This window comes from Euprymna scolopes, chromosome 8 (genome assembly GCF_053919585.1).
Source record: "Euprymna scolopes isolate OS-2025 chromosome 8, ASM5391958v1, whole genome shotgun sequence".
Taxonomy (NCBI): domain Eukaryota; kingdom Metazoa; phylum Mollusca; class Cephalopoda; order Sepiida; family Sepiolidae; genus Euprymna; species Euprymna scolopes.
In genome coordinates this window covers 102,265,405-102,291,262 of record NC_136489.1, presented here as the reverse complement: position 1 = coordinate 102,291,262, position 25,858 = coordinate 102,265,405, and the positions used below count along the sequence as shown (strand labels likewise).

At 32.5% G+C, this 25,858-nt stretch overlaps 1 protein-coding gene and 1 pseudogene across 2 annotated transcripts in view; both read left to right on the top strand.

Annotated features, from left to right (window-relative positions):
- The window catches only part of LOC145283677 (uncharacterized), a 263,008-nt gene that overhangs the window by 76,139 nt on the left and 161,011 nt on the right, over nt 1-25,858 (top strand). The window contains exon 2 of one of the 2 annotated variants that reach the window (XM_080132690.1): nt 7,651-7,719. The exons of the other annotated variant lie outside the window; for it this stretch is intronic. Within the exon in view, the coding sequence (XP_079988816.1) occupies nt 7,651-7,719 (69 nt within the window). The remainder of the gene's footprint in view (nt 1-7,650; nt 7,720-25,858) is intronic. 2 annotated transcript variants of the gene reach the window in all.
- LOC145284198 (U2 spliceosomal RNA) lies at nt 3,922-4,079 on the top strand (annotated as a pseudogene).

The window sequence follows — 25,858 nt, the reverse complement described above, 5'->3', positions numbered from 1 at the left end:
TTTTTTCTATTTTCTCCCTTTCCTCTTTTTTTTTCTATTTTCTCCCTTTTCTCTCTTTTTTTTCTATTTTCTCCCTTTTCTCTCTTTTTTTTTTTACCCTTTTCTTTGTTTATACGATAATTTTATTTGATAAGGAATCTTGTATAATAGATATTTTCAGTAACCTATACAGCTCTTCTAATGACCCCCCCTCTTCTAGAACAAAAAATAAATAAAAAATAAAAACACGTACTGTCTTTAATGTATATCATACACTGGTTCCTGTCTATGGGAATATCAGTGGGTGAGAGGTGCCTTTTAGCTAGAAGATAATTGTGTTTTCTCAATAATTTTATATAGCTAACATTTTGACTATTGGTTTTTCATTTTACTTCAGTTGAAGTTCTTGGGGCTAACACTTAATCTTTGTATGAGATACTTTGTGTGTTTTATTGAATTATCCTTTTATCTCTCAAATCTCGAGTTAGTTAAGAAGTGAAGAACATTAATTTTCCTCTCACTAATTAACCAGTTAATTGTGTTATAGTTTTGTTTTTTATTTTTCTTGTGGTTTTATCGGATTCCAAGACAAGAATTAATCTGATCTGGCGGAGTATCCATAGTGCTGTTACTATATGCAACATTCCTCGTATATGACAGTGTAGAGTAGCTATACTGAGGGGATATTATTTGGGTTGTGAATACGTTATTTTCAATATTGAACGTTATTTTGAATATTTACTTTGAGATTTTAAGGTTATTTAAGCCTCAAAGATGCTGTTAAAAGAATAAAAATGCAAAGTTTAAAGATTTTTATCTTGGTTCAAGTAAGGCACAAGAGGTGTGATAACATGTTCTTGGAATTCTAGATTGATCATCAGCTAAGCAGTGAGGGAGATCTTGGAAATAATACATAATAGAACATATTCTACAATATATGGAAAAAACGTTTGAAGACACAAGACCTTTCGCATTCTTCATTTTTTTTTTTTTAATGAAATGAATTGAAACTTGAAAAAACTTTTTAATGTTTTTTTGTTGTTGTTTTTTTTTTTAATTTCCATGATTGAAGTAATATTTTTTCTATGTATAAAAAAGTGAATCTCGTGTGCATGCACCTAAATTGGTTTAGTTGCTATTTTTTGGGACACATGCGTTAATACAAAACGTCTACAGTTAAATGTTGCTTAGCTTTTATGAAATCATGTTGATGACCTACTTAATATAAAGTAGTTAGTTTAGACTCTCCCCCCTCATATGACATCTATAGGATCGTTAAAAAAAAATTCACAATCCTTTATGCAATCCAACCATATTTTGTATAAATTGAAAAAAGTTCAGTCTATGCCTTACTTATTCACCAAGTTTCACTTATTAATGTCCAACAGCCTTTGCTTTATCATCGTTCAATGATAAACATACTTAGATACGAAATACAATATTGTCAGTAACTATGATGCACTCCTCTTTTGGTACTGTGCTGATTTTTGTCTGTGATGATCATCTTCAGTTCAGGAATAGTTTATTTTTGTAGACATTCTTTGATATAACCTTATCGATAAAAATCGGGGAGGAGGAGTAAGTTCAAGATTCTGTCTCCTACTGATGAAATGATCATCAAAGTGTTCTCAAGTACTAAACATTGATAAAACAAAGACTGTTGGACATTCATGATTAAAACTTGGTGGCCAACTCGGACATTGACTGAAGTTTATTTGTATTGAATATGATCAGATTGCATAAAGGATTGTGAATGTTAAGACTTTCCTTGGTGGCATTTTTTTAGGGTCACACTGTAACTAAGCAAAAAAAAAAAAAAAGTTTTAAGTTGCTCGTTTTTTGTTTTGCTCTGAATAAACAAAAAGGATCTTCATCCTAACTGCTTTGTTAGCATTTTGAATCTTATAAATATTTCATTAATCGATAAGTTTGAATTATCTAACAATGAAAAATATAATGGATGTTCTTGAAGTGCCCACTTAGTCTGTGTTTAGTGACAGAAATGTTACTTCAAACTTCAGCAATATCGACCAACAAACCGACTGAGCTTCTGTCCTCGAGACGGTTGGATGAATATGAAAAGTCTTATTGATTTTAACAATGTCTTTTCTTTCTTGAGAGTATCAATTGTACTTTTACAATAAATTTTTTATTTGATGTCTCATGCAGGTTTAACAGCGCATGTGGGATGCCTTGTGCAGGTTTAACAGCATACGTGGGATGCCTCGTGCAGGTTTAACAGCGCACGTGGGATGCCTCGTGCAGGTTTAACAGCGCACGTGGGATGCCTCGTGCAGGTTTAACAGCGCACGTGGGATGCCTCGTGCAGGTTTAACAGCGCACGTGGGATGCCTCGTGCAGGTTTAACAGCGCACGTGGGATGCCTCGTGCAGGTTTAACAGCGCACGTGGGATGCCTCGTGCAGGTTTAACAGCGCACGTGGGATGCCTCGTGCAGGTTTAACAGCGCACGTGGGATGCCTCGTGCAGGTTTAACAGCGCACGTGGGATGCCTCGTGCAGGTTTAACAGCGCACGTGGGATGCCTCGTGCAGGTTTAACAGCGCACGTGGGATGCCTCGTGCAGGTTTAACAGCGCACGTGGGATGCCTCGTGCAGGTTTAACAGCGCACGTGGGATGCCTCGTGCAGGTTTAACAGCGCACGTGGGATGCCTCGTGCAGGTTTAACAGCGCACGTGGGATGCCTCGTGCAGGTTTAACAGCGCACGTGGATGCCTGATTTTTCAACTTTTTTGTCTGCTTTGCATAATAGAAACAGTTTAAAATAAAAAATAAAAAAACTTTACATCTTTTATCAGCAAAAACACTTTGATTTTTCTGTCATTTGGTTTGATTTCATATAATGAAGAAGAAAGTGCATTTGCCATTATAAGTTAATCTATTTATGTATGGTAATAAATTATCTGAAACTTTAGCTTTGGAAGAAGCAAGAATTGTAAAAATCATTTTAACAAATGCATCAATGGAGATGCAGTGGGAGGAGCAAGTTGATTGAAGATAAACAACTGAGTTTTAATTCCAAAGAATCTTATGAGATCAAAATACAATCTTGTAAATATTAAAAAAGAAAATCTTTAACAAATCCTATGCACTTAATTTAATTACCTGCAGAGATTTTTTGTTTTAGTTTTAGTTTTTAGTCGCATGCAAGCAACTCTATAAGTCAGTCGGTCGGTCGGTCTGTCCGTAATACTTTTGTGCTTGGCCTTTTTGGTTAAGATCAATTACTAACTCCCCATCCCTCACCCACAAAATTTTCTTTTCTCCATTTCGTCCCATCTATAAAGCATCCCCACTTAGAGACCGGCCTGCAGGAGCTCAGGTTCCTTTACAAACCAAGTGAAACACGGTCTATCAACTAGACGAGGTTGGGAGGTTCCTACTAATCACTTCCCCCCCCCCCCCGCCCTCGACACAAATGAATTATCGTATCATCATTGTTATCTTTTTTGTTTTTACACGGAAATAAAAAATGTTTTAAACAATTGGGTGCCAAGTAGGACGTCCCCATGTACGAAAGGGCGAATGTGGTATTATGGTGAAAGAAGATTCTAGCTAAGAGAAACTTTTGTTTAGTTCTAGAATGACAAGGATGACCAACGACTCCCATCTGCCCCCCTTTTGAGTTGGCCTTGTGCCTAAGTTTTTTGTTCATGTTCTTTTTTTTTTTTTTTGCCTGAATAAAAGATTTAATATCTCAAAGTGTAGTATCTGTTCCAGCAGATACTGCAAGCAAAGACCATATGTGGGGGCAATCCCACTCCCACATGTAAGACCTTGGTCAATATAGGGGAAACCCTTCATACCAATTGTTACTATCCAGCTTCCCTACTCCACAGGGAGTTGGTCCCCATTTCCCCTTCATTCCTCACATTAAAAATCGGCCTTGTGCCTAATTTGCTCGGCGGGGGAGCAAATAAATACCCTTTTCTTGGCCTTTTGGCCAAGATCAAAGTGTAGTATCTGTTCTTACTACATGCTGTACTTATGTTTGTAACTTTTCCTTGGCCACATAGCTAATATAACGTTTCAAATTCCCTAAATCAAATAATTTTTGTGATATAAAGTGGGGGATCACTTTTCTGTATTAATTTAATGTAAAATGATCACCCACTTTACAACCAGTCAGTCTCAAAGCCATTCAAGTCATTCTCCAGATCATTCAAGTTATTTTTGAAGGATTCCAGTTATTTTTTAAGCATTCAAGCCATTCTTAAGGTCATTCAATTCATCCTTAAGTTCATTAAAGTCATTCTAAGTCATTTACTTTTTATTTATTTAAGTCATTTCAGCTCATTTTTCGGTCATTTTAGTTTATCTTTAAGAATTTCATGTCAATCCTACATTCACGCATTAATTAAAAAAAATATATTCCTGAATATTTTTATTAGCATTAAAAATCTAAAGTTGACTTTCTGTAAGCAAAATGAATTTACATTCGTGTATTGTTGATTTCTCCAAATGGAAACTCTTCGATGTCACTTGAAATGTCCATGTTTTTTTTTGTTTTTTTTGGGGGGGAGGGTATTTGTTCATTTTGCCGTATTTCTAGTGTACTGTTGAGTTTTTAAGTTTTTTTTTGTTTTGTTTTTTTGTTTTTTTTTTACAACTTATGGGTCACTATTTATCAAGTATTAAAAATACTCAAAGATAATGGTTAATAACCGATTGGCAGTTAAATGATTATGACTACTATGAGAGGATTGGAAATCTTCATATACTGATTCCAAAATAGCAATTCCTCCTCCTTTTATTAAAAACATCACTCATGGAATGTGATAGCTAAAGGATAAAATAGAGGAAAGCTAGATTTATGAGATTGCCAAAAATAAATCTATGGCTCATTTTCTATTCACCATATCTTTTATTGTACCTATTTACTATGCCTCCCCACGGGACAGAGTTAGACGCCAGGGTCGTTTTTTAACGTGGAGAAAAGGTACAAAAATAAAAATTGTCTCAGTCGTGAAGGATTTCTCCTCCACTAAAAGAGAACAAGAAATAGAAGTGCAGCATCTGAAGAACAGATACTACACTTTGATCTTGCTCAATCTTGTAATCAAGTTTCATTTCAACTTTAAAAAAAATTGAATATCACACGCATACACATACACACATGCTGTATTAGTTGCTTTTTTTTTCTTTCTTTTTTTCTTTTTTTCTTTTTTTTCTTTCTTTTTTTCTTTTTTTTCTTTCTTTTTTTCTTTCTTTTTTCTTTCTTTTTTTCTTTTTTTCTTTTTTTTCTTTTTCTTTCTTTTTCTTTCTTTTTTTCTTTCTTTTTTTCTTTGTTTTTTTTTCTTTGTTTTCTTTGTTTTTCTTTCTTTGTTTTTCTTTTTTTTTTTTGGCGTAATTCATAGGAGATTCTTTTATATTATATGGTATCAACTTTTGATATAAAAACTTGAAGCTGGATTTCAAATGAGTTCACAACTGAAACATGTATACACATATGTAACCAATTTGTATAAAGAAAGGAATTTATTATATATATATATATATATATATATATATATATATATATATATATCCAGTTGATTAAAATGTTTTATACTTATTTTAAAACTGATTTGCTCATTGTTCTGAAATGTTTCTATTCTATATGGCTATAATAATGTGACACACCAGTTACTGAAAAATTAAGGTTAAGCAACAATGAGTCTGACCAGTACTTAAATGGATGACCATTTAAATTCCCTTCAGTTCTGTTCTGTTAGTATGGAAAACTTTTGAAAACAAAGCTTGTGTCTATCAATTATCAAGTATGTGTTTTGGAATTGACATAAATAATTGTATGAATAAACATGTCCTTTATAAAATAGATTTGGAAGATTTATTAAATTATATATCATACTATTAGAAAAATCTAATTGCATGATGGATGTAGTTTTTTAAATATTGCTGATAAATTTCCAGTGCAAGGAGAAGCATTTAAAAAAAAGTTCCATATTTAGAAATGTTAAATCTCGCTTCATTCTTCTATTCATTGTATTAATCTTTCAATCCATCCAATTTGAAATGGCATTTTTCAAATTTAAGATTTTTCTCCAGCAATCAACCCCCAAACCCTCTCCATGCTTTGTATGAAATCCAAATGTTTTAATTTTATTTTTCCAAGTTTATTTCCTAACTGCAACTTTGTTTCTTTATTTTAATTTTTTAATTTTTTTTTTTGAATAGCTAATGAAATAAGTTCACTTTTAGTAAATAGTCTCCCTAAACATTCATCAGAGGAAACATTAGGATTTGAGTAAAATTAAATATAAAATAAAATATTCTATATTTGGTATATAGAGATAGATATGAACAAAGTATATCTCAATGTTGAAGCCATTGAGATTGTAAAAATTTTACCTTTTTGGAGAAGCATGAGGTGGAGCGGATACTAGTGTGATTACAAGAGTTAGGCATGAATGGAATAAGTCAGAACTTCCCAGCTGAGTATAACCACTATTAGTCAAAGTAAGGGTCTAAATCAAGTGTTATGGTGTATGTACATGAAATCTAGCCAATAACTGTTGAGGACATGCGTTGAATAAAGAAATACTGAGAATTAAATGGTAGCTATGTAATGTGGGTCATTAAAAACATGCTTAGGTCTAATAACCTCAAAAGAAAATTAAATCTGAACTGTATAAGAGATATTTGCAGAAGAGGAAACTTCAATTGTATTGAAAGAATGGATGAGAGTTTTTGGGTTAGTAGATGTAGGACAGTTAAGGTAGCAGATCCTATTCACAGAGGAAAATCAAGGAAAACATGGGAGGATGTGATAAAAATGGATTTAAGAGAAAGAGGGATAAATAAAAACCTGTCCAAAGATAGGTTAGTTTCTAAATCAATTTCTAAAAGCCATTCAATGCATACTAGCATGTAAAATGGAAAAAGCGAATATGATGATACAAAACCAAGTGTTGGAAATAAGAGTTCAAAGAATTCCAGGAACGTTCTTTTGTTTTTCATGTTAGAAGAAATTGAGTACTCATGTTCATTTCAGTTTGCCGTGTGTGTGTGTGTGTGTGTGTGTGTGTTTGCATATTTGTAAATAGAATGAACATAGTGATGTGTGCATGTCTCTTTTGTTAATTTAAGAGTATGTTTTTAACTTACGTGTAAGTGTTCAGTTAAGTGCGTTAGTCTTTGAAAGTCTCTCATCACGTGCATGTTGCTTGTTGAGGGTTGTTCAGACTAAATGACTTGACTGGGTTGTAACCTGTACATGTGTGTGTCTCTAAAAGAAAATGAAGAAAACTGTTTTGGTTTTTATAATTCACACTGGAAATTGGAGTGAATATTTTTTGCATTTTGATTGACTAAAAGAAACTACTGATTTGAGCTCTTGTCTAATCATGTGTTGATACATAAGAACAATATTCAATGCTGCAACTACTTCAGACAACAATGTCATCAGAAAATGTTAATAGATTCCAAAACTTTGAAATATAAAAATATACAAACATAACTCGAGATTTAAAACGTTACTCCCCTGATGAATTTGAGTTGAAAGCTGGTTTTAGGAGACCATTTACTAAAATGAATTGCTATTTAGTTTGTTTTTAAATTTTGTATCGAGCAACACTTATTTTTGTTGAAATGTTTTCAGATTTTATTTTCTCTCTGCCCAACTAAAGCTCTGAGAGGTTCTTTTTCTCAGTGTGTCCCACAATGCATCATTGGCCAGAATAGAGCCTCAACAATCGCAAGTGAAACTACCAACTCAGAAGTAAGTAAAAGAGCTGTATTTAATTAGCGCCATCACTTGCTGATTGCCCCATCCTACATCCCACTTTTACATGTTTCTTTTTGCCTTCTCTCCTCCTCCTCCTCCTCCTCTTACCTGCCTCTTCACGAGGGCTGAGTATGACCGAAGATTGAGCTTATTGTGAGGTGTAGCCATTATGACAAAGACAACTTTTATCTTTGTTTCTATCCAGAGTGTCCCTCTTTGGGAGCTGGATTTTCCCCACATTAAAAACCAACCTTGTGTCTAACCTCGTGGGGCGGCAAGTAAATAAGGAACATCACAAGGGCTAGGTATTCTGTAATGGTCACTGATTAAACCAATTAGTTCTTTATAAAAAGGCATTAGGAGAGAGAGGAAGACAAGTAATACTACGTCTCCTCCTATGCCTTCTTTTCTGTCTCCACTCACCATTTTCATCTCCTTATGTCTCCTCGTTTTTAAAGCGAGATATGGCCATTAAATGCTACAAGAGTGTTTATGGACATATAACTTTGAGTGAAAGCCATTGAGAGTATGGAAGAGCTTTTGTGCTGACTCTCCTCTTTCATCAGCATCCTCCTACTACCTCTTCATCTCCCCCCCCCCCCCGCCTTATCCCTGTCACTGATTCGTCAGAATCATTTTTATTCAAATGCTGTGTGCAGTATTCACTTTCGCTTGCTTAGCCAATATATAAAGCCATACATGGAAAAAAAAAAAAATCTAAAAACAATCAGTTATTCCCCCCTCCAAACTTAATGTGTATTCTAAGCAACAGAATTGTCTCCCCTTATCACTGGTGCTACCAGATCAGGCTGTCTGAAGATATTCGCTTCCTGAGACGAAATGCACCTAACATTGATGCTTTTTGTTTTTCAACTTCCTTTTACAAAACTTTATTATGTTCTGCACAGCCAAAAACAAAAACAACCCATCTTTTCCCCCTTCCCATTTCCCCTTTCTCTTTTTATCTCCCCCGCTTCCTGACTGGTTTCCTAACTTAAAATGTACCAAACATTAATACTGTAACCATTTTCCCATTCTCATTGCAAAAGTCATTCATATTCTGCATGGCAGGGAACAAAAACGATAAAACTTCAAACTAGATACAAAGCGCTTGAAGAATAAAAACCTTATACAAAATAACTGAATGCAATATGAATACTATTTCCAAAATAACTGGATTCGACATTAAATAACCCGAAAAGGATTGATATGCCGTAAAATAACCAAACCAACCAAACCTTATCAAGATGGATTTTAGCATGATTGAGTATATAAATTGTCTAACATCAAACGTTTTGTTATAATCTAAACATTACAATTTCCTTTTTGTAATGTCTCTTCAAATGTTTGCCATTAGTGCCATTTTAATATCTTCCATGAACAAAGTTTTCTAGAATATCCCATTTGTGAAACTGAATATAAGGTTGCTTCACAGTTAACTACATGACCGTCTTTAAGTCCAGTGTTAACAAGTACTTGGTGAACTTTTTTTTCTTTTTTTTTTCTCATAAATGAAAGCAATAATCCTTTACAGATTCATAATTCACAGCTTACAAGTAGTTTTGTATTTTGATTAGATTAATAGTTGGTTTATCTCGTAACTTCACTTCTCCCCCACCTTCGTCCCTTTTTCTCACCATCATTTGCCAAAATTGAATTTACATTCAAGTATCACGGTTCTCCAATCGCTTAAATCTATTTCAAAGTCTCACTACTCTCGATTTGCACTTAATTTTTCTGGTAGTGTAGCATGCATATAGATGTAGATGATATTATATAAACATAGTTTTTCGGTTATTGCGAGATCTTTTTTCTCAGTCTCGTGTGGTTGAAATACTTTTTTTTTGCAGTTATTGATTTCTTTGCAGCCATAAAGAAATCAGATCCTGCTTCCAAACTGCTTTCGGCTGGCTAAGAAATAGCTGCAATGCTAGACGGAAAGCCTGAACCTTGCTAGATCGCAATACATCGAAGTACGGCTTTTTAATTCTCATCATTTCTGTGTGGCACCTTATCTTTTTCAGCAGGGGAAGCGGATATTTTAAACTGAACTTCCGATCCTCTAACCAAAATTTATTTCTGCTGCAAATTTATCAATTTTATTTCAGCTTATTTTTTATTTGTATTCAAATTCAAGAGAAATACGTGTGTATTTAAAGTCTAAACAATGTCTAAATGTTTCCATTTTGTAAATGAAATTTATATTTTAATTTCAAATAATGAGTGACGTGAATAAATAACCCATTTCGATTTAATGTGTATATTTACTTTAATGTTCGACTTGATAGTGAAAATAAGTTTTTACAAAATTCACATGTTGAGTCGAGGCATTACTTGAATGAAGAGCTATTCTTATAAAAGAGAGATGGCAAAATAAAAATAAAAAACTATCATAGAGAAAGGAAAATTATGCAATTGCGAATATTAAATATATTTGTCTCATGCAAAAATTAACAGAATCAGTTAGAGAAGCTTTGAATTGTAAAGAACTCCAGGTAAAAAAGGTGTTAATATTAATTCCATTAGGATCAGCAAAACATAGATCCCTTCTTGTGCCAAGATGAAAGTCTATGACTGAAAAGTTCAGAGATTCAGTATATGTTATATAGGGATTCTGGTACTGGATTGGGTTTTTTTTTTTTTTTTATCACCGCTAGTTATAAATATAATCGTCCAAATCTTTGATCATACCATAGCAAGTATGCCAAAAATATTGCAAATGTTACGACACAAAAATAATTCTTTTTCATTAACTTGTTAAAACAACAAAAGATAAATGGTCGATAGAGTATAAAATGCCAGTCTTAGAAAGTTTCAAGTAAAAGGTGTTTTGTCTATAAGGAGAATTCTAGTAGACATGTCTAAATTGGAACCTAGGCAAAATGTGTTGTATGTGAAAGTAAAAAAAAAAAACGGGGAAAAATGTTTGGGTTTTTATAGCATGTGAAAATTTTCGTCTGTGAATATCTTTGCTTTTCTGGTTGTCAGAAAGAGACTGCTGCTAGATTTTATCCAGTCAAGAGTCAATATGTAAAAATAGCATTCACCGCCATTGTTGTGAAAATTTCATTTTTAATTTAACAAAAAAAAAAATTAAATTATTGATAGCTGTTATTTATTCAGTGATACAAAGTAATTCATAGATGCATTTTTATTATAATAAAATCTTTACTCATGAAAAGAAATAAGTTTCACTTGTTTTTATTTATAATTTGAAATAAAAACATTTTATCTATTGGGAAGAACGATGAAATTGTCGCCTTAAAGAAAACAACACTACAGCTTTATATTAAAACTTTTATTGACAAAATCAATTCAGGTAATTTGATTATGTAATAGTTTACATCTATTCAATGTAGCCGCCTCAATACGGGTCCGGAACTAGGAGCATGCAATTTCCTTGAGCGCCGGTAGGAGCTTGACGAATATTTGGTAGATATCGGTGATCAGGCTGGCTTTGGTGTTGTGAGAGGTCATGTCGGTGATGTTCTCGACTTATGACTAAACAAAGTAGTCCAGTGGGTTCAGGTCAGGGGAGGAGGGGGCCAGTGAGAGAAATGTATCGTTGTAGTACTCCTGAAGCCAAGCCTGGGTCTCTTTGGATATGTGGGCTGGTGCCGAGTCCTGCTACCATACCCAGGCTCTGTTAGTGGCCATCTAATTGCACCAGAGGATCACCACACTCTTCAGCACATTCAGGTACACTTTTTTTCAAGCCAACTTCAAAGATGTGAGGTGGCATGATGTGGCCCTCACTTGAAACCACACCAAAGACCATAACTATGGGTCGTCTGATGCATTTAGCTGTGCTCTCAAGTGTTGAACTGTTCGGATTTGCATTTTGAGAGTGCTGGCAATGGGTCTGTTATCATAACTTGGATCGGTAGAGAGCATGAGTTGTACAGCGGCGCATCTTTGATCTCGCTCGTTGAACATTGTGTCGCTTTCAGAAGGCTTTTATTGCTCTTGGGATTTGTATACAACTGGTCTGCAACAAAAAAGAAAACCAGTTTTTATCAAATGGAAATGGAATCATGTTGTCTTTTCCAGGGCGACAATTTAATCGTTCCACCTTGTAGTTGACTTAATGTTATGGAATTTTTGTGGTGAGGATTAATAGTTGTATTATTCAGACCAGTGTTATCATCTTGGATGTTATTCTCGCATTTCGGTCTATATAACCTCCAAACATAAATAAGTACTTCGACTATGAAGAGCTTTAGCTTTATTGTAATCTCTTTGAAAAACTTTTCAATCTGTTTTCCTATTTTATTTGATTTGGATGAAAAAATATTGTACCATAATCCAAATGTCTTCCATGTTTTTAAAAGAAAAAAAGCAATAGTCATTTTCCCCATAAGAAAAGAGACCTGGAAATATTGAATCTAGATTATTTTTTTCTATCTCTCTTTTGTTTACACATCTATTATTAGTGGATCAACATTTTGTTTCCATAAGGTTTTTGTTTTTTCTCTATATTTTAATCACACAAAATACATGTTACAATATTCCTTGGTTCTGAGATGGAATTCTATTTGAAAAGAATTGCGTTTTAATTCTCCTGATTAGCTGTAATTTGTAATTAACTGAACAATTCACTAATCTCTCACTTAGCTATCAATCTATTTCTCTCGTTCTTTCTTCCTCTGTTGATCCAGCTGTTCTATAATGTCTTTAATGTTTAATTTAGAGAATGTGGCTATTTTTTAGCATTGCTTTACCATTTAATTTACATAATGTATTCTTACAACACACTCAACAAGTATATAAATGATTACATCTATATTATCTACAAGATATCAAGTGACTTATTTTAATTATGCAAGCAGAATGTTTTAACAGTTTATGAATTTTCAAATGAAATTGAAGTAGGATAAATAGTAGTAGTGGTAGTCACCTTCGTAATATATTAACTGACATATTTTACGAAAGTTATATTCTGTGTTTAGGGTAATCTAGTATATATGTATACAAATAAATATATTGTAATCTATGTCCTTGCCAGTATTATTTCTAATGCTTTGGAATATGTGTAAACTTATATGAAACCACTATTTAATTGCCTTTTTCAATCTTAAAAAAAAAATTACCAAATCTAAAATCAATTGTTTTTGATTTAACTTTTTTTTTTCTTTTTTTTTTAGGGGGGGGTGTCTTTTTGTTTCCTCTTTTTTTTCTTTCTTTTTATCCATTACTTAATATTAATACTTTGTTCCTACTCGTCTTTTCCTTGGACTAAATCCCAGGCGATACCGAGTGGGAACAGCTAGTAGATAATTGAACATTTTATTGTTCATAAAACATTTTCTGCCATTGTTCTGTTTGCCATTCAAAACGGGTAATTTACTATACAACAATTGTATGTTAATGTTTGTTATTCTATTAGTGCATAATATTCATTGTTAGATGAACTTGTTAAACAAGTCTTCATCTGATAATTGTCCATAAGAATCGTCACTGGTTGTGAAATTATAGGAATATTGTTATATTTTTATTATGATTATTGAATTCTTTTTGTACTTTGTTTGGATTTTAGTTCTTACCCTATTTTTCATTAAAAAGAAAGTGCTTGTCTTAAAATATATCCAATTTTTTATGCAAATATTGTCTTAATTTCAATTCCACTCCATACTTTAAAAAGATAGCAAATTGACGATGTTTCTTTGTTATTATTATTACTGGCAGCAATCAAGTGTTTTTTTGTTTTTTTTCATCTATCTGTATAATTTATTATTTATAATATTTATCGTAAAATGACTATTTCTCATAATTGTCTCTTTTGTCATACAATAATTTTCATTGTCGGCTAAATAAAGAAAACAAATGTCTTAATGACCTTATTTAATTTAAAACGTAACGATTAAATTTACGAAAATTAAATAAAATAAATTCAAAGAATAGATTTAACTATTTAAGTCAACAGTGACAGCATTGTATTTATGACCCTATATTCAGTGTGGGAACAATTCATTTTAAAATGAATAAAATCTTAATTTGGCAGTCAATGATGCCAGATAATTAATATATATATTTTTTTCATTTTATCTTTGAGCAGACAATCTTACTTTTTAGAATGGATGTGTTTGATATTTGGTAATTTTTATTTTACGACATTCCAGCCCTTTTCAAATTGTTTAATACCGAATCTGGTAATTTTGTGTAAAAAAAAAAAAGTTATATGCTTCAAGTTCTTTATATTTTCAAATATTTATTCATGGCATTGAGTTTGGTTGTTTTGTCAAGGAAAATTTTTATTTTTTAGTTTTGCAGAACATGATTGAGTTTAGGAAAAGAAAAAAACTAATATCAATGTTTGATGCATTTATGTCAGTAAGCTGTTATCTTTAAACAGCCTGATTTAGTAGCATCAAATAGAATAGGTCAAAGGTGATAATATATATAAATGAAATTGCAAGCTAAAAATAAGTTTCTGATGCTGTAAGGGCCCATGTTTGAGCAAACTGACATTTTTTTTATTTATTTTTTTCATATCTTTTGATAGGCACCACGTATTAAATCCTTGCCTTGTCTATCATATACAGTGATAGAAAAACAACTCCCTATTATTAAATGCTTGTAATTTATTATTGAAATATTATTCTTACTGTATACTTGTCCCCCATATTGTCCTTTAGTCCTCACATTCAATGAGCTATGCTTCTGACAAAGAATTTCTTTTCTGAGTCGCTTTAAGTAGATCGTATGTAGAGATTTTCAATCCTCTCATAGCATTCATCAGCATACAATTATCAATCTATCCATCTCATTAACCCATATCCTCAAATAAGCTATGTTTTTTTTCACTCCAAACAATGGATGAAGCTACTTGATGTAAGGAGCTAAAAAACACTACTTGAGGGTTAAAAACAAGCCAACAATAAATGTTAAATGGATAGATTGAGACAGAAAACAGCAATTCTCCCTCTTTTGTCAGAAACATTGCTCACGAGAGAATCGCTTAATACAATTTCTTAAAAGAACTGAATAATTTTCTTTCTTATAATATGTTAAATCATTTAGCGTTCCTTTTTTATAACCAACTAGAAGACTACTCTGTCCTAGGATGTTTGAAATTAATTCACTGAACAGAACAGGTTTGCACTACTATATATCTCCTTACGAATTAAAATCAAGATAAGCAATAACATGCTCCCTTGCTAGACTGATAAATCCACTCATAATGTCCATTTTTATGATTATGTAATACGGGGGGGGGCATGCTTTGCTCGGTCATAAAATACGCTTAAGTATGATATTTTGATTTGTCCAAATTTCGTATATATTATTATAGTCGTGATTTCAAAAGTAAAAAAAAAAAAAAAAATAAGTATTTGGATGCCATCAGCTAGAATCGAAACCGAAAGCAAAACTGTAGTATTCAAACTCTTTAATATACTTCAAAGAAACTGAAATTTGAGAATATTTATTAATTGGTATTTAAAAATATTGCTAAAATTTTGGGAGTATCTAAATTTTAATCCTCTCTTTGTCTTTTTACATAAAACTAAATTAAGCTAAACAAAGTCCACATTACGCATCCTTACGTCTAGCAGCTGTCTTCCAAAATTCATAATGGGTTTGAGTTTTGGAGAGTGAATCCTGTTCACAGTATAAATAAATGAACCTATACACATATCAAACTTTATATAGAGATTAAACTTTTGGTAAATTTAGATTTTTGTTTTTATTCTATTTACGACTCTACAGTTGTTTGTCCTTTACGAAATCTGTTTCTATTTATAGTTCAAGGACATAATGAGTTTCTCATTTCGATCATCGCTTAATCAAATCAACATCTCTTATAAATTGCACACAAGAAATGGGTCATGCATTTCTTTCAAACGTCATTCAGGAGCATTTTCTTGCTCAGATTGAAATTATCAAAATGTGAACGTTTTTCAAGTTGGTGGGGATTTCTTTCATTTTCCTTTCTTCCTCTCTGTAGCTAAAACTAAATGGAACTTTCATGAACAGTTCCGTTTCAAGAACGCCACATCATTGAAAGGTTACTTCCCAACTGACTATAACATGGTTGTTTTCAAGTTCAGTATTAAATTCTTGTCAAACTCACCGTTTAAATATTCAAATTATATCTATTTCACCGATCATTTTCAATCTTATCAAGAGTGAACCAACCGACAATCTCATTAACTCTTATCCTCGAGTGGCCTTTCAGTCGTGATTAACAATTACACATTAGTATATATAAAAATATCTGAAATGTAAACCTAATATCTCGTCCCAATACACATGGACCTAGTGTGTATCTGTGTCATACACTACCGAAGCATAAATATTCAGACTTTCAATCTTAACAAAATGCAAAGACTGTATGAAAAATTTTTTAAAAACTATCAATCTTTGTTTGGTTTACATCATGTTGACCTTATTTAGGTTATTTTATGTTGAAACTACAAATATGTGGATTAATTCATTTTATAGGCATGAGTTTTTGTAAATAATCTGTACATAAATTCTATTTAGATCATAGATGCGATGCCGATGGATAGTACCATCCCAAATCAGATAGCATCTAAGGAGTGATCCCATCCCCTTATACGTTTCAAAACTTCCAAATTGCAACCTCACCACCAATTGTTATGGACCAATTAAATCTGGCTAAAGGATATAAAAGTATAAAAGAATTAAAATGAGTGAAGAAATGATTTTAAACTGAAATGAAAATTATGGATAGTAAAAAGTTGATATTGGTTTACTTTTGGTAGCCACGTAACTTTCGCTTCCCTTATTTTTGTCCTTTAGTCCTCACATTTTATGAGATATATTTCTTATAAAGAAAGAAGAATTGCTTTTTTTTTTTTTTTTTTTTTTTTTTTTTTTTAGAATTCATCCATTTAACACTTACTGGTTGCTAGGTTTTGATCTTGAAGTATTTTTTCTTAAGCTCCTTACATCAAGAAGTGGCTTCATGCCTTGTCTGGAATGATTTCCAAGGAAAAAAAAATAACCTACTTGAGGATATGGGTTAATGAGATGGCTATATTGATAGTTGTATGCTGATGAATACTATGACGTATACTAGAGAAGTCAATGTAGAAACATAAATCGCATATATGAAAAAGAATGAATTGAAAAGGTATATAGAATATAATCGTACAATTTATGTCATGAATTTTCCTAACATCCTGCACAGATGGTAACAGTTAAGCGTATTAATCTAGAGATTATTGTTATTGCTTTGTTTGATTCTTATGACATTTTCTGATGGTAAAGATCTAACTAGTAATCGTTTTTTGTAAGGATTCTTCTTCCTAGACTGCCAAGAATTCAAGTCTTTCATTAGAAATTGAATTTCTAACCCCAAATTTTTATTTCTTCAAACATATTTTCTTTATATTTTATTCTTTGTCATCACTTGTTGCCTGTCCATTCAAGTGGACTCTGAATGGAATTTTCATGCAAATTGGTCAGTTGCTTTGCAATAAAATGTGTCACCCCGCATTTCTATGACTAATCTGCTTCCTGCATTCTTGGAGAGAGAGAGAGAGAGAGAGAGAGAGAGAGAGAGAGAGAGAGAGAGAGAGAGAGAGAGAGAGAGGCTCTTTACAAAGAATAATCTAATTAGTTAACGTTCCTTCCAGGCACATATGAGCTCTCTGTGTGTTCTTGAAAAAGGAAGCCAAGACTTTAACCATAATTTTGCTTTTTTTTTCTTTAGTTTAAGAAATACAGAACTATGCCCAGAGAGAGATTTTACTTTTGTTTGATTGAATAAGTTTAGACAGGACAAGTAGTAAAACGCAGTTTTCTCCCCCTTTATTTTAAATTAATTTATTTTATTTTGTTGTAAGATATCTTTATTTTCTCCAAATTAATTTGTCTAAAAATTTCTAAACTCAGTCAAAATGCAAAACCACCGAAATACTTGCCTGTATGATTATCTATATAACTCTGTGGACCTTGCTTGCATCTTGTCTTCAATTGGGCAATTCCATTTTTTAAAAAAGGAGATAACAGGTTATATATATATATATATATATATATATATATATATATATATATATATATATATATATATATATATATAATATGCATATGGGCGTGGCTTAGAGACTAAGGAATGAGGATGGGGAATCGTACGTTATGGTTTTGATTCTAGTTGATGACACCCAAGTTATATACTAGGGAGATCAAAACCAAAACAATTAGATTTAATATAATTGATAGAGAATTGTCTCTCTAATAATAAATACATAATGTGCATGAATTAAAATATATTTAAGCATATTTTATAACCGAGGAATGCTAGGCAGCCTGCTAGTGTATGTATGTGTGTGTGTGTATATATATATATATATATATATATATATATATATATATATATATATAAAGTGAAATTGTCTTTGTCTGTATGTGTACTTTTCCCTAGTAAATTACTCTATCAATTTTCAGTCTACAGACTCGATATTTGACATAAGGGGTATTGCGATTTGGGAAAATCTTTTTAATTAGTTTTCAGACTGAAATTTGGTTGTTAAAGTTCAACGATTTGACCTTTGGAAACTCTACCAAACTTCTCCACTAATTTTAGGTCTAAACATTTGAAATTTTAGATGTAGGTTACTTGGACATGGATCAAACTTTTTAATTTTATTTGAGCCCAAAACAAATGTTATGGGGTCAAAATTAAGAAAAATTTGACCTCTCTACCAAACTACTCGGCCAATATTTAGTCTAAACATTTCAAATTTTACATAAAGTGTATTCAGACATAGGACAAGCTTTTTAATCGGTTTTTAGCTGAAAATTTTCCTGCCAATGGGTCAAAGTTGAAAGGGTTGACCTTTGCAGACTCTACCAAACTCCTCTGCCAATTTTGGGTCTAAACACTTGAAATTTTAGATGTAGTTTACCTGGACATGAATTAAACTTTTTAATATATATATATATATATATATATATATATATATATATATATATATATATATATATATATATGCATATGCACATAAAGTTATGAACAGTACATAGGGCCCTAACAAAGTTGGGCTGAACTGCTAGTATATATATATATATTACTGGGAAAATGTAAAAACGTTCTCTTGGCATCTGATTTCGTGTGCCCGTTTGAAAGTTCTCCTTTTTTCCATTATTTTTGTTCATTTGTTTTTTCACCTTATGATGATTCGATGAAGAATTGAAAGTGTTTGTGATGCATGCGGAACACACATTAATTTTTTTTTTATTTTTAACACACAAAAGATCATTGAAAAAATAAAAAGTATAATTAAGTAGAAAAATAACTTCTGTTAGTTGTATGATTCGAACTGAAGACATAAGTCACCTTTTAATTCAAATTCAAACCTCTTAGTCATCATATATATATGTGTGTGTGTGTGTGTGTGTGTGAACGTTTTTCCCTGTATATGTGTGTATTCTTGAAAGAGAAAATGAAGTCTTTTAAAAAAACAATTTTATTGCCTTCTCTCTAAAAACTCATGATCAACTGGCAAATCTGGTTACTATTTCATTCAACTTAAACTAATCTTGATAATTCTGTTTCACTGTTTTAGTTATTAATCGACTTCATTTGTCTGTTTTATTGATGCATTTCATATAAAATTTTATGATTTCACCATTTTTAAAGAGTTCCAAATCCAAGATTTTTTTTAAAGTCAATTCTGTTGCTGTTTGAACTGAGCTGATATTTCCATTTATGCTAATGACTTTGACTCAACCGTTGCTGCATTCACGCGTGACTTGAGAAATAACTCCAATTACATTTTGACCCGGATCTGTTTCCTGTTTAAAAGAAATTTATTAAAAATATTTTTAACTTGGGATCGGCCTTTGCAACTATAAAAAAATACAATAACAAATACTTAGTTGTCTACTTTTTTTTTTCTTCAAATGTGTTTCCCCAAACATATGAAAGCAACAAGGTTTGTTTGTGACCAAAGATCATTTTCTGCACACATGGACATACCTGTCTTTTCTCCATAGTTGATACAAATCGTGCATTTCCTAAATTGAGATTTTGTTCCTTTCCAATGCGACAGACTTCAGTAACTATTACTATAGACGGTTTCCTTTCAATGCCAATGATTTTTCTTTTGCCATTTAGCAAGATTTTATATACTAATAAATCATCATTTAAGGCTCAGAAGCCACTCGAGATTGTCAATTGAATAATGGACAACACCATGAGAAGATTGGAAACGATAGGTGAAAAGAATAGGGTTAGGTTACTTAAGAGGGCAACTCAACAAGTATTTGTTGACATTGAACTTGAAGATACTGTTGTAGTCGGTAGGAAAGCAATCCTATGGTGTTACATTTTACTGATATGCAACTTTTTTGACTATAATGGGGTATGATCTAGCACAGTCGGGAAATTCTATTTATAACGATGCTGCTAGGAACTGACAAATCAAATTAATTCACGTTCCACTACCAACCAATGAGAGGTGGCTGGTTACTTTTAATGCATCTAAAACCAAGCTTCTATCTTTACATCATCAACGCTCTGATCCCCATCTGGCATCAATTGAAATGAATGGCTCTCGTCTTAGGGAGGCTCCATGTTTTGACAAGCTCCTGGGATTGACCTTTACTCCTGATCTGAAATGGAACACGTACATCAAGTCTGTTTCCAAGGTCGCTGAAAAAAAATGGGATCCTTCTACCGCTCCAGTAGATATCTCACTGCTGATGCAATTCTCTATCTATATTAAAGCCAAGTACATCCAAGGATGGAGTACTGCTGTCATATCTGGGCAGGATCTGCTAAAAACAGCCTATCCTGCCTTGACAGAGTACAAAATAGACTTCATAGCCTAGTGGGGGGTGCCCTTTTCCTTCCCTGCAGCCTCTCTCCCACAGAAGGGACGTTGCGAGCCTGTCATTGTTTTATCGTTATTTCCATGGCAAGTGCTCGTTTGAGCTCCAATCTCTGGTCCCCCCTCGCCAATTTTTCACGAAAAACACCCGTCTAGCTGAAACCAGTGTCAGTAATTTTCCCCACTCTTTATCTGTGCCTAAATCAAAACATAGATTCCATGAACAAAGCTTCTTTCTTAGAAGTGCACACCTGTGGAACTCTCTTCGTTTGCCTGTTTCCTACCTGACTACAACTTGGATGTCTTCAAGTCCAACATAAATAAGTTCCTGTTGAACCGCCCCTTAAGTAAGACACATTATCAAATCTCCATTACTATCGATTACTACGATATTATCCCATTGATTACTGTACACGCAATAACCCTTATCCCTGAGTGGCCTCTGGGCCTTGATAAGTGGTGAGTTCCTTGTAAAAAAAAAAAAAAAATCAGAAACCAGAATTGCTCCAGAAAAATGAAACCTTTTCTGTAGCAACTTCGCACATATTTTTTTCGTGTCAACACGGGAAGAATCTTTTTCTCTGTGGCTTCCAACTCAAGAACTGTCTACTGAGAACCAGTCACCTCCAGGACTTGTATAGAACATCTAAGCATCGGAAACTGTTCTGAAACTAAACATGACTTACAACTCTAGAGGCAAGTTTGTGAAAAGAAGCTCTGTTCATGGAATTCCGTTTGGTTTTAATGCATAGAGGAAAAATGGAAACTGTTTTGCAGTGATGATAGCCAGATGGGTATTTGCTGTGAAGGTTTCATGGAGAGGTTGTTGAGCACCTACCATGAAAATGAAAATGACAATGGAGTAGAGAAAGACTACCAACGTCTTTTCTGCGGTGAGAAATGAACTATAGGGAAGAGAAGCGATTATTCCTTACTAGATTGCAAAGTCGGTTTTGTATTTTGCCAAAGCAAGAAAGACTGCATTATTTGCTAATCAAACTATAGAATGACGTTTAATGAAGTTATTGAAAGTATTGGGTGATCTAACACACCACTGTGGAATCACAGCTAACTCCTTGGCACACTGGGTTCATACACTTTCTTTGTGTATATCTGTGGTACATTAATCATTTGCATTCGAACACTCAAAAAGATTTATAGTGTTGGCATCTTGTTTTTCCTTGCTACTTGGATAAAGATGGATAAATCACCAAGAACTGATTTTTATATATATATATATATATATATATATATATATATATATATATATATATATATATATATATATATATATATATTTGTTGAGTGTTTGTTGAAGAAAATAAGATGCAAAACTTCTGTAGAGATGATTCTAATAAATTGCAGGGGGAGGGGACAGCAAAGTAGAATTGCTATGCAGAACAAGAGTTATGTGGCATTAATAAAGTGATATCCCCACCATCTCATCAATATTCAATAGGACTTCCTTTAACAGTTTTTCCTCTGTGTATCTAAAACCAAACAGAACTTCCATAAACAGAAATTATTTCTAAGAAATTTCCATTTGTGGAATGCATTACTACTGGACTGCTTTGCTGCTAACTAGATGTTTCTCTTCAAATCTAATGTCAACAAATACTTGTTAACTTGTCCTCTTTAATAATCAAATTCTGCCCATCCCACCCATCATTTTTAATCCTATCATAGTTTGGTTCATCAAAATGACAATCGCATTAACCCATATTCCTCAAGTAGCTTTTGACCTTAGTAAGTGATGACGAATAGTATAAAAAATAGTTTTAAAATATATGAAAGTAATAAATTCCTCCAATATGAATGAACTCCACAGCCGTCATCTCTTTATAGACAGGAAAAAAATAAATAAAAGATAAAGAAGAAAAAATCTGCCCAGAGTTGAATTTTATAGTTAAGTGTTAGAACATAATTTTTGATGAGGTTGTCTGCATAGTTAATGTCAGATATCTCATTCTGTGGTTTGACTCAAATAGAAAACGTCTTAGAAGATCTGCAATGCATATATTTGTAATATGTCAGCAAATATGCTATAGGTGTATTTTATGTTTATTATGTACTTCTATCCACCAAGTTAACAGAACAAAGACTATTACTTCTGTTAATATTGTAGACGCATGTACATTTCAAACGATCACAGCTAAAAGTACACTCTTTCAGAATAAGCACAACAAATCTTGTTTTATTTGGATGTCAACCTCAAATCTTTGATCTAATGGTGTCGCTGTGAAATCTGTAGTGTCAAATATGCTAATGAATTAAACTACAGCAGTACTTGATGTTTCCAATTCTGGCAATAATTATTTAGTGATGGTTATTAGGACAAATAGTGAGGTGTTGTCCATGGTGATTACAACAGCAGCAGCAGCATTTACAACAATAAAAATCAATATCTTTATCTACAAAAACATGTGCATCCATTGAAGTCTGACATATAATGTTGTAACTAACTGACTTTGTATATGAGTTGTACCTATCTGGAATTGCCTGGTGCACAGTAAAGTTTGTAATAAAATCTTAATAAGGGAAAACACTCTTTATATATTCTTCAATTAAAAATTGTGAATTATTCCCCTTTAAACATTTTGATCATAACTGAAAAATATTTCCAGTTGTTTGGGCGAGACTGCATGATTTTTAAAACAAATTGTAGCAAAGTACATTATTATAGGGTTAATAATATGGTACAACAATAATTAATAAACATTTGCTAATCAGAATCAGATTCATGTAAGTTTAAATATTTAGTCTCAACTTTTATCATCTAACAAGATTAGATGAGTATTTTTAAGGTTTTGACAGCTACCTTAAATGTTATATTAGAAAATGCACACAATGGAAACTTGGGTGCTCTTGATGTTATTGGGCACTACATTAGGACACTTTTGAAAAGAAAGTCCGGTTTATTAGTATTTTTCCTTTTTATTGTTATTATTCAAACAAGAAATACTTCCCTATAGTTCATACAGGTTTTACATAGCAAAAATCTAGGTTTGTAATAGTGAGTCATAAAAATTTTTGACAAGAAAAGAATGTAAAAATAAATAACATGCAAATAATACAGTTAAATTTACCAGTTGATATACAGGAATAAGAAATAACTAGTGGAAATTCCGTTGTGCTTTCTATATTTATATAATTTAGTGTTAATAATAATAATCCCTTTGAAATAATAAATGCCTGTTAGGGTCAATACCATTAAAAACAAAATTACTTTTCTTCTGTAAAATAGCTATTTTCAACTGATATTATTTTTTAGTGAAAGCAAAAATATTGCATTTTTTTAGAATGAACCTGAAATAATCCTGCCAAAATATTAAAACTTTTTTGTAGGAATTATGTTAATGATATTAAAATAATTTAGGTTGGAACTGAACCTAAAAGGGGCGAAGCCTAAGTTGTTCCTTGTTAACTTTTACACTGCAACTGATCTACCTTCAAAGCCTTTCATGTCACAGGATTAGGTCAAATCTTGATAAGCATACCTAAATAACCTTAAGCATTTCACAAATTATTCCCACATTATACTATAAAATATAACAGCTGTTTCTGTCTACCTCAACAATAGGGATTTCCTACCAGCTGAGAATTTGTCCTTTTTTTTCTCCCAGACCTAAAAGCCATGAGAGTCTAGGCCATTGTTAAGATGGCATTTTGCCTGGTGGCTGAGGTGTATGGTCCTATGAAGTTCCAGGTGTACTCTCCTAGGCTTAGCCTTCTGACCCTTTGAGAAAGGGTTAGTTTATTGTTAATTGGCTGTGATGCCTTTACCAGGGAATGTTGGCAGGGCTGCTCACGCATTTTTTGCAGAACAGTGCTCTTCCACTAGAGCACTGGCTGTTCAAATCGCACTTTCCCAACCTTGTGTTACATCTTTCTTATTATGGTAAAGAAAGAATATGTCCTTGGCAATTCTGACAAATTAAGGACTGCCTTAAGAGCACTAGGTCCTCTTTTGTTAGGATGAGGTATGGTTCAACTCTGTTTTAGAAGGTGCATCCTCTCAGGTATTACTTCCACATTTGAGGGGAGGAGAGTATTTTGAATCTCTCGAGACACCTTTACTAGAGAAGACAGGTTCATTCATAGCTATTTTGTACCTGACTAGAACTGATTTTCCTGACTTTCTGACTTTGTATCACATTTTTCTGAAGTGAGAAGCAATACATACAGACATTCCATGATTTATAAGAATGGCGTTCTTTTAATTTCTATCATACCATGAAAAACTTTGTATTCTATTTGCAGTGTTTTTTAATTTTTTTTTTATATATAACCAATGGGGATTTCATATCTGAATCTAAAACTCTACTACTATTAATATTGTATTATATATTGTATGAGCAATTTAGTTTACTGTACTATTTCAGATTAATGTACTATCGTTCAATGTTGAATTCAGGGGTAGTCTGTTCTGTTGTCATGAAACTATCCTCTTGAGTATTACTGCCTCCATTTTAATGCAATATTTGTTTTGCTGTCATGAGACATTCTCAGGGACATTATTTCCTTTTGGAGAGTTAATGTATTATCTGTTTGTCATGGTACCAACTTGTGGTGGGACGATTAATCGGAATCGTTAATCATAAGAATCGTGTATTTTGGGGGGAATCGGAATCACATCGTTAAAAAATACCTTAGATTTACGATTTTAGTGCTCTCATTGCGAGTAAATCATGTTAAAAATCAGTGTTTTTTCCAACTGGTGACTAAAAATAAAAGGAGGGGGAGCTTATCTTTTGGAAAGTTTTTTTTTTTTTTTTTTACCGACACTCTTCATTCTAAATGAATGTAAAATCTCATTAGTAAATGAAATGTCTTGTCAATCTTTATATTTAAAAAAAAATAAAACTAGCAAAGTCAAATTATTTAAACAATAAAAAGTTTTAATAGAACAATATATGTACTTTCTATTTTCTGAACGAAGGCTGTTTCATGAAATATTTCTAAAACTAAAGTGAAACTGATCACGTGGTATCAGTTCACAAAACTTTGACAGTCGGTCGGCTTTTTTTAAGTATCCAAAAACAAAAGCATTAGAACTACATATTATGCTGACTGACGGTTCCGTCCTTCGAAAACTACAAAAGAAAACAATCGTTTTGCTATCTGTTAAATAAATGTGGTAAGTGAATTTAATCTTTTTTTTTCTTTTACAAATTCACATTTCATTAAAATATTCTGCGAATGAAGCAATTAAACATTTCTTTGGAACTTCTTTGCACAACAAAAAAAAGATGTGAAAAATTTATTAAAAATGGGAAAAAAATTTAACTTTTTTTTAATCTTTTGAGCCATAACTTTGCAAACTAACTAGTCAC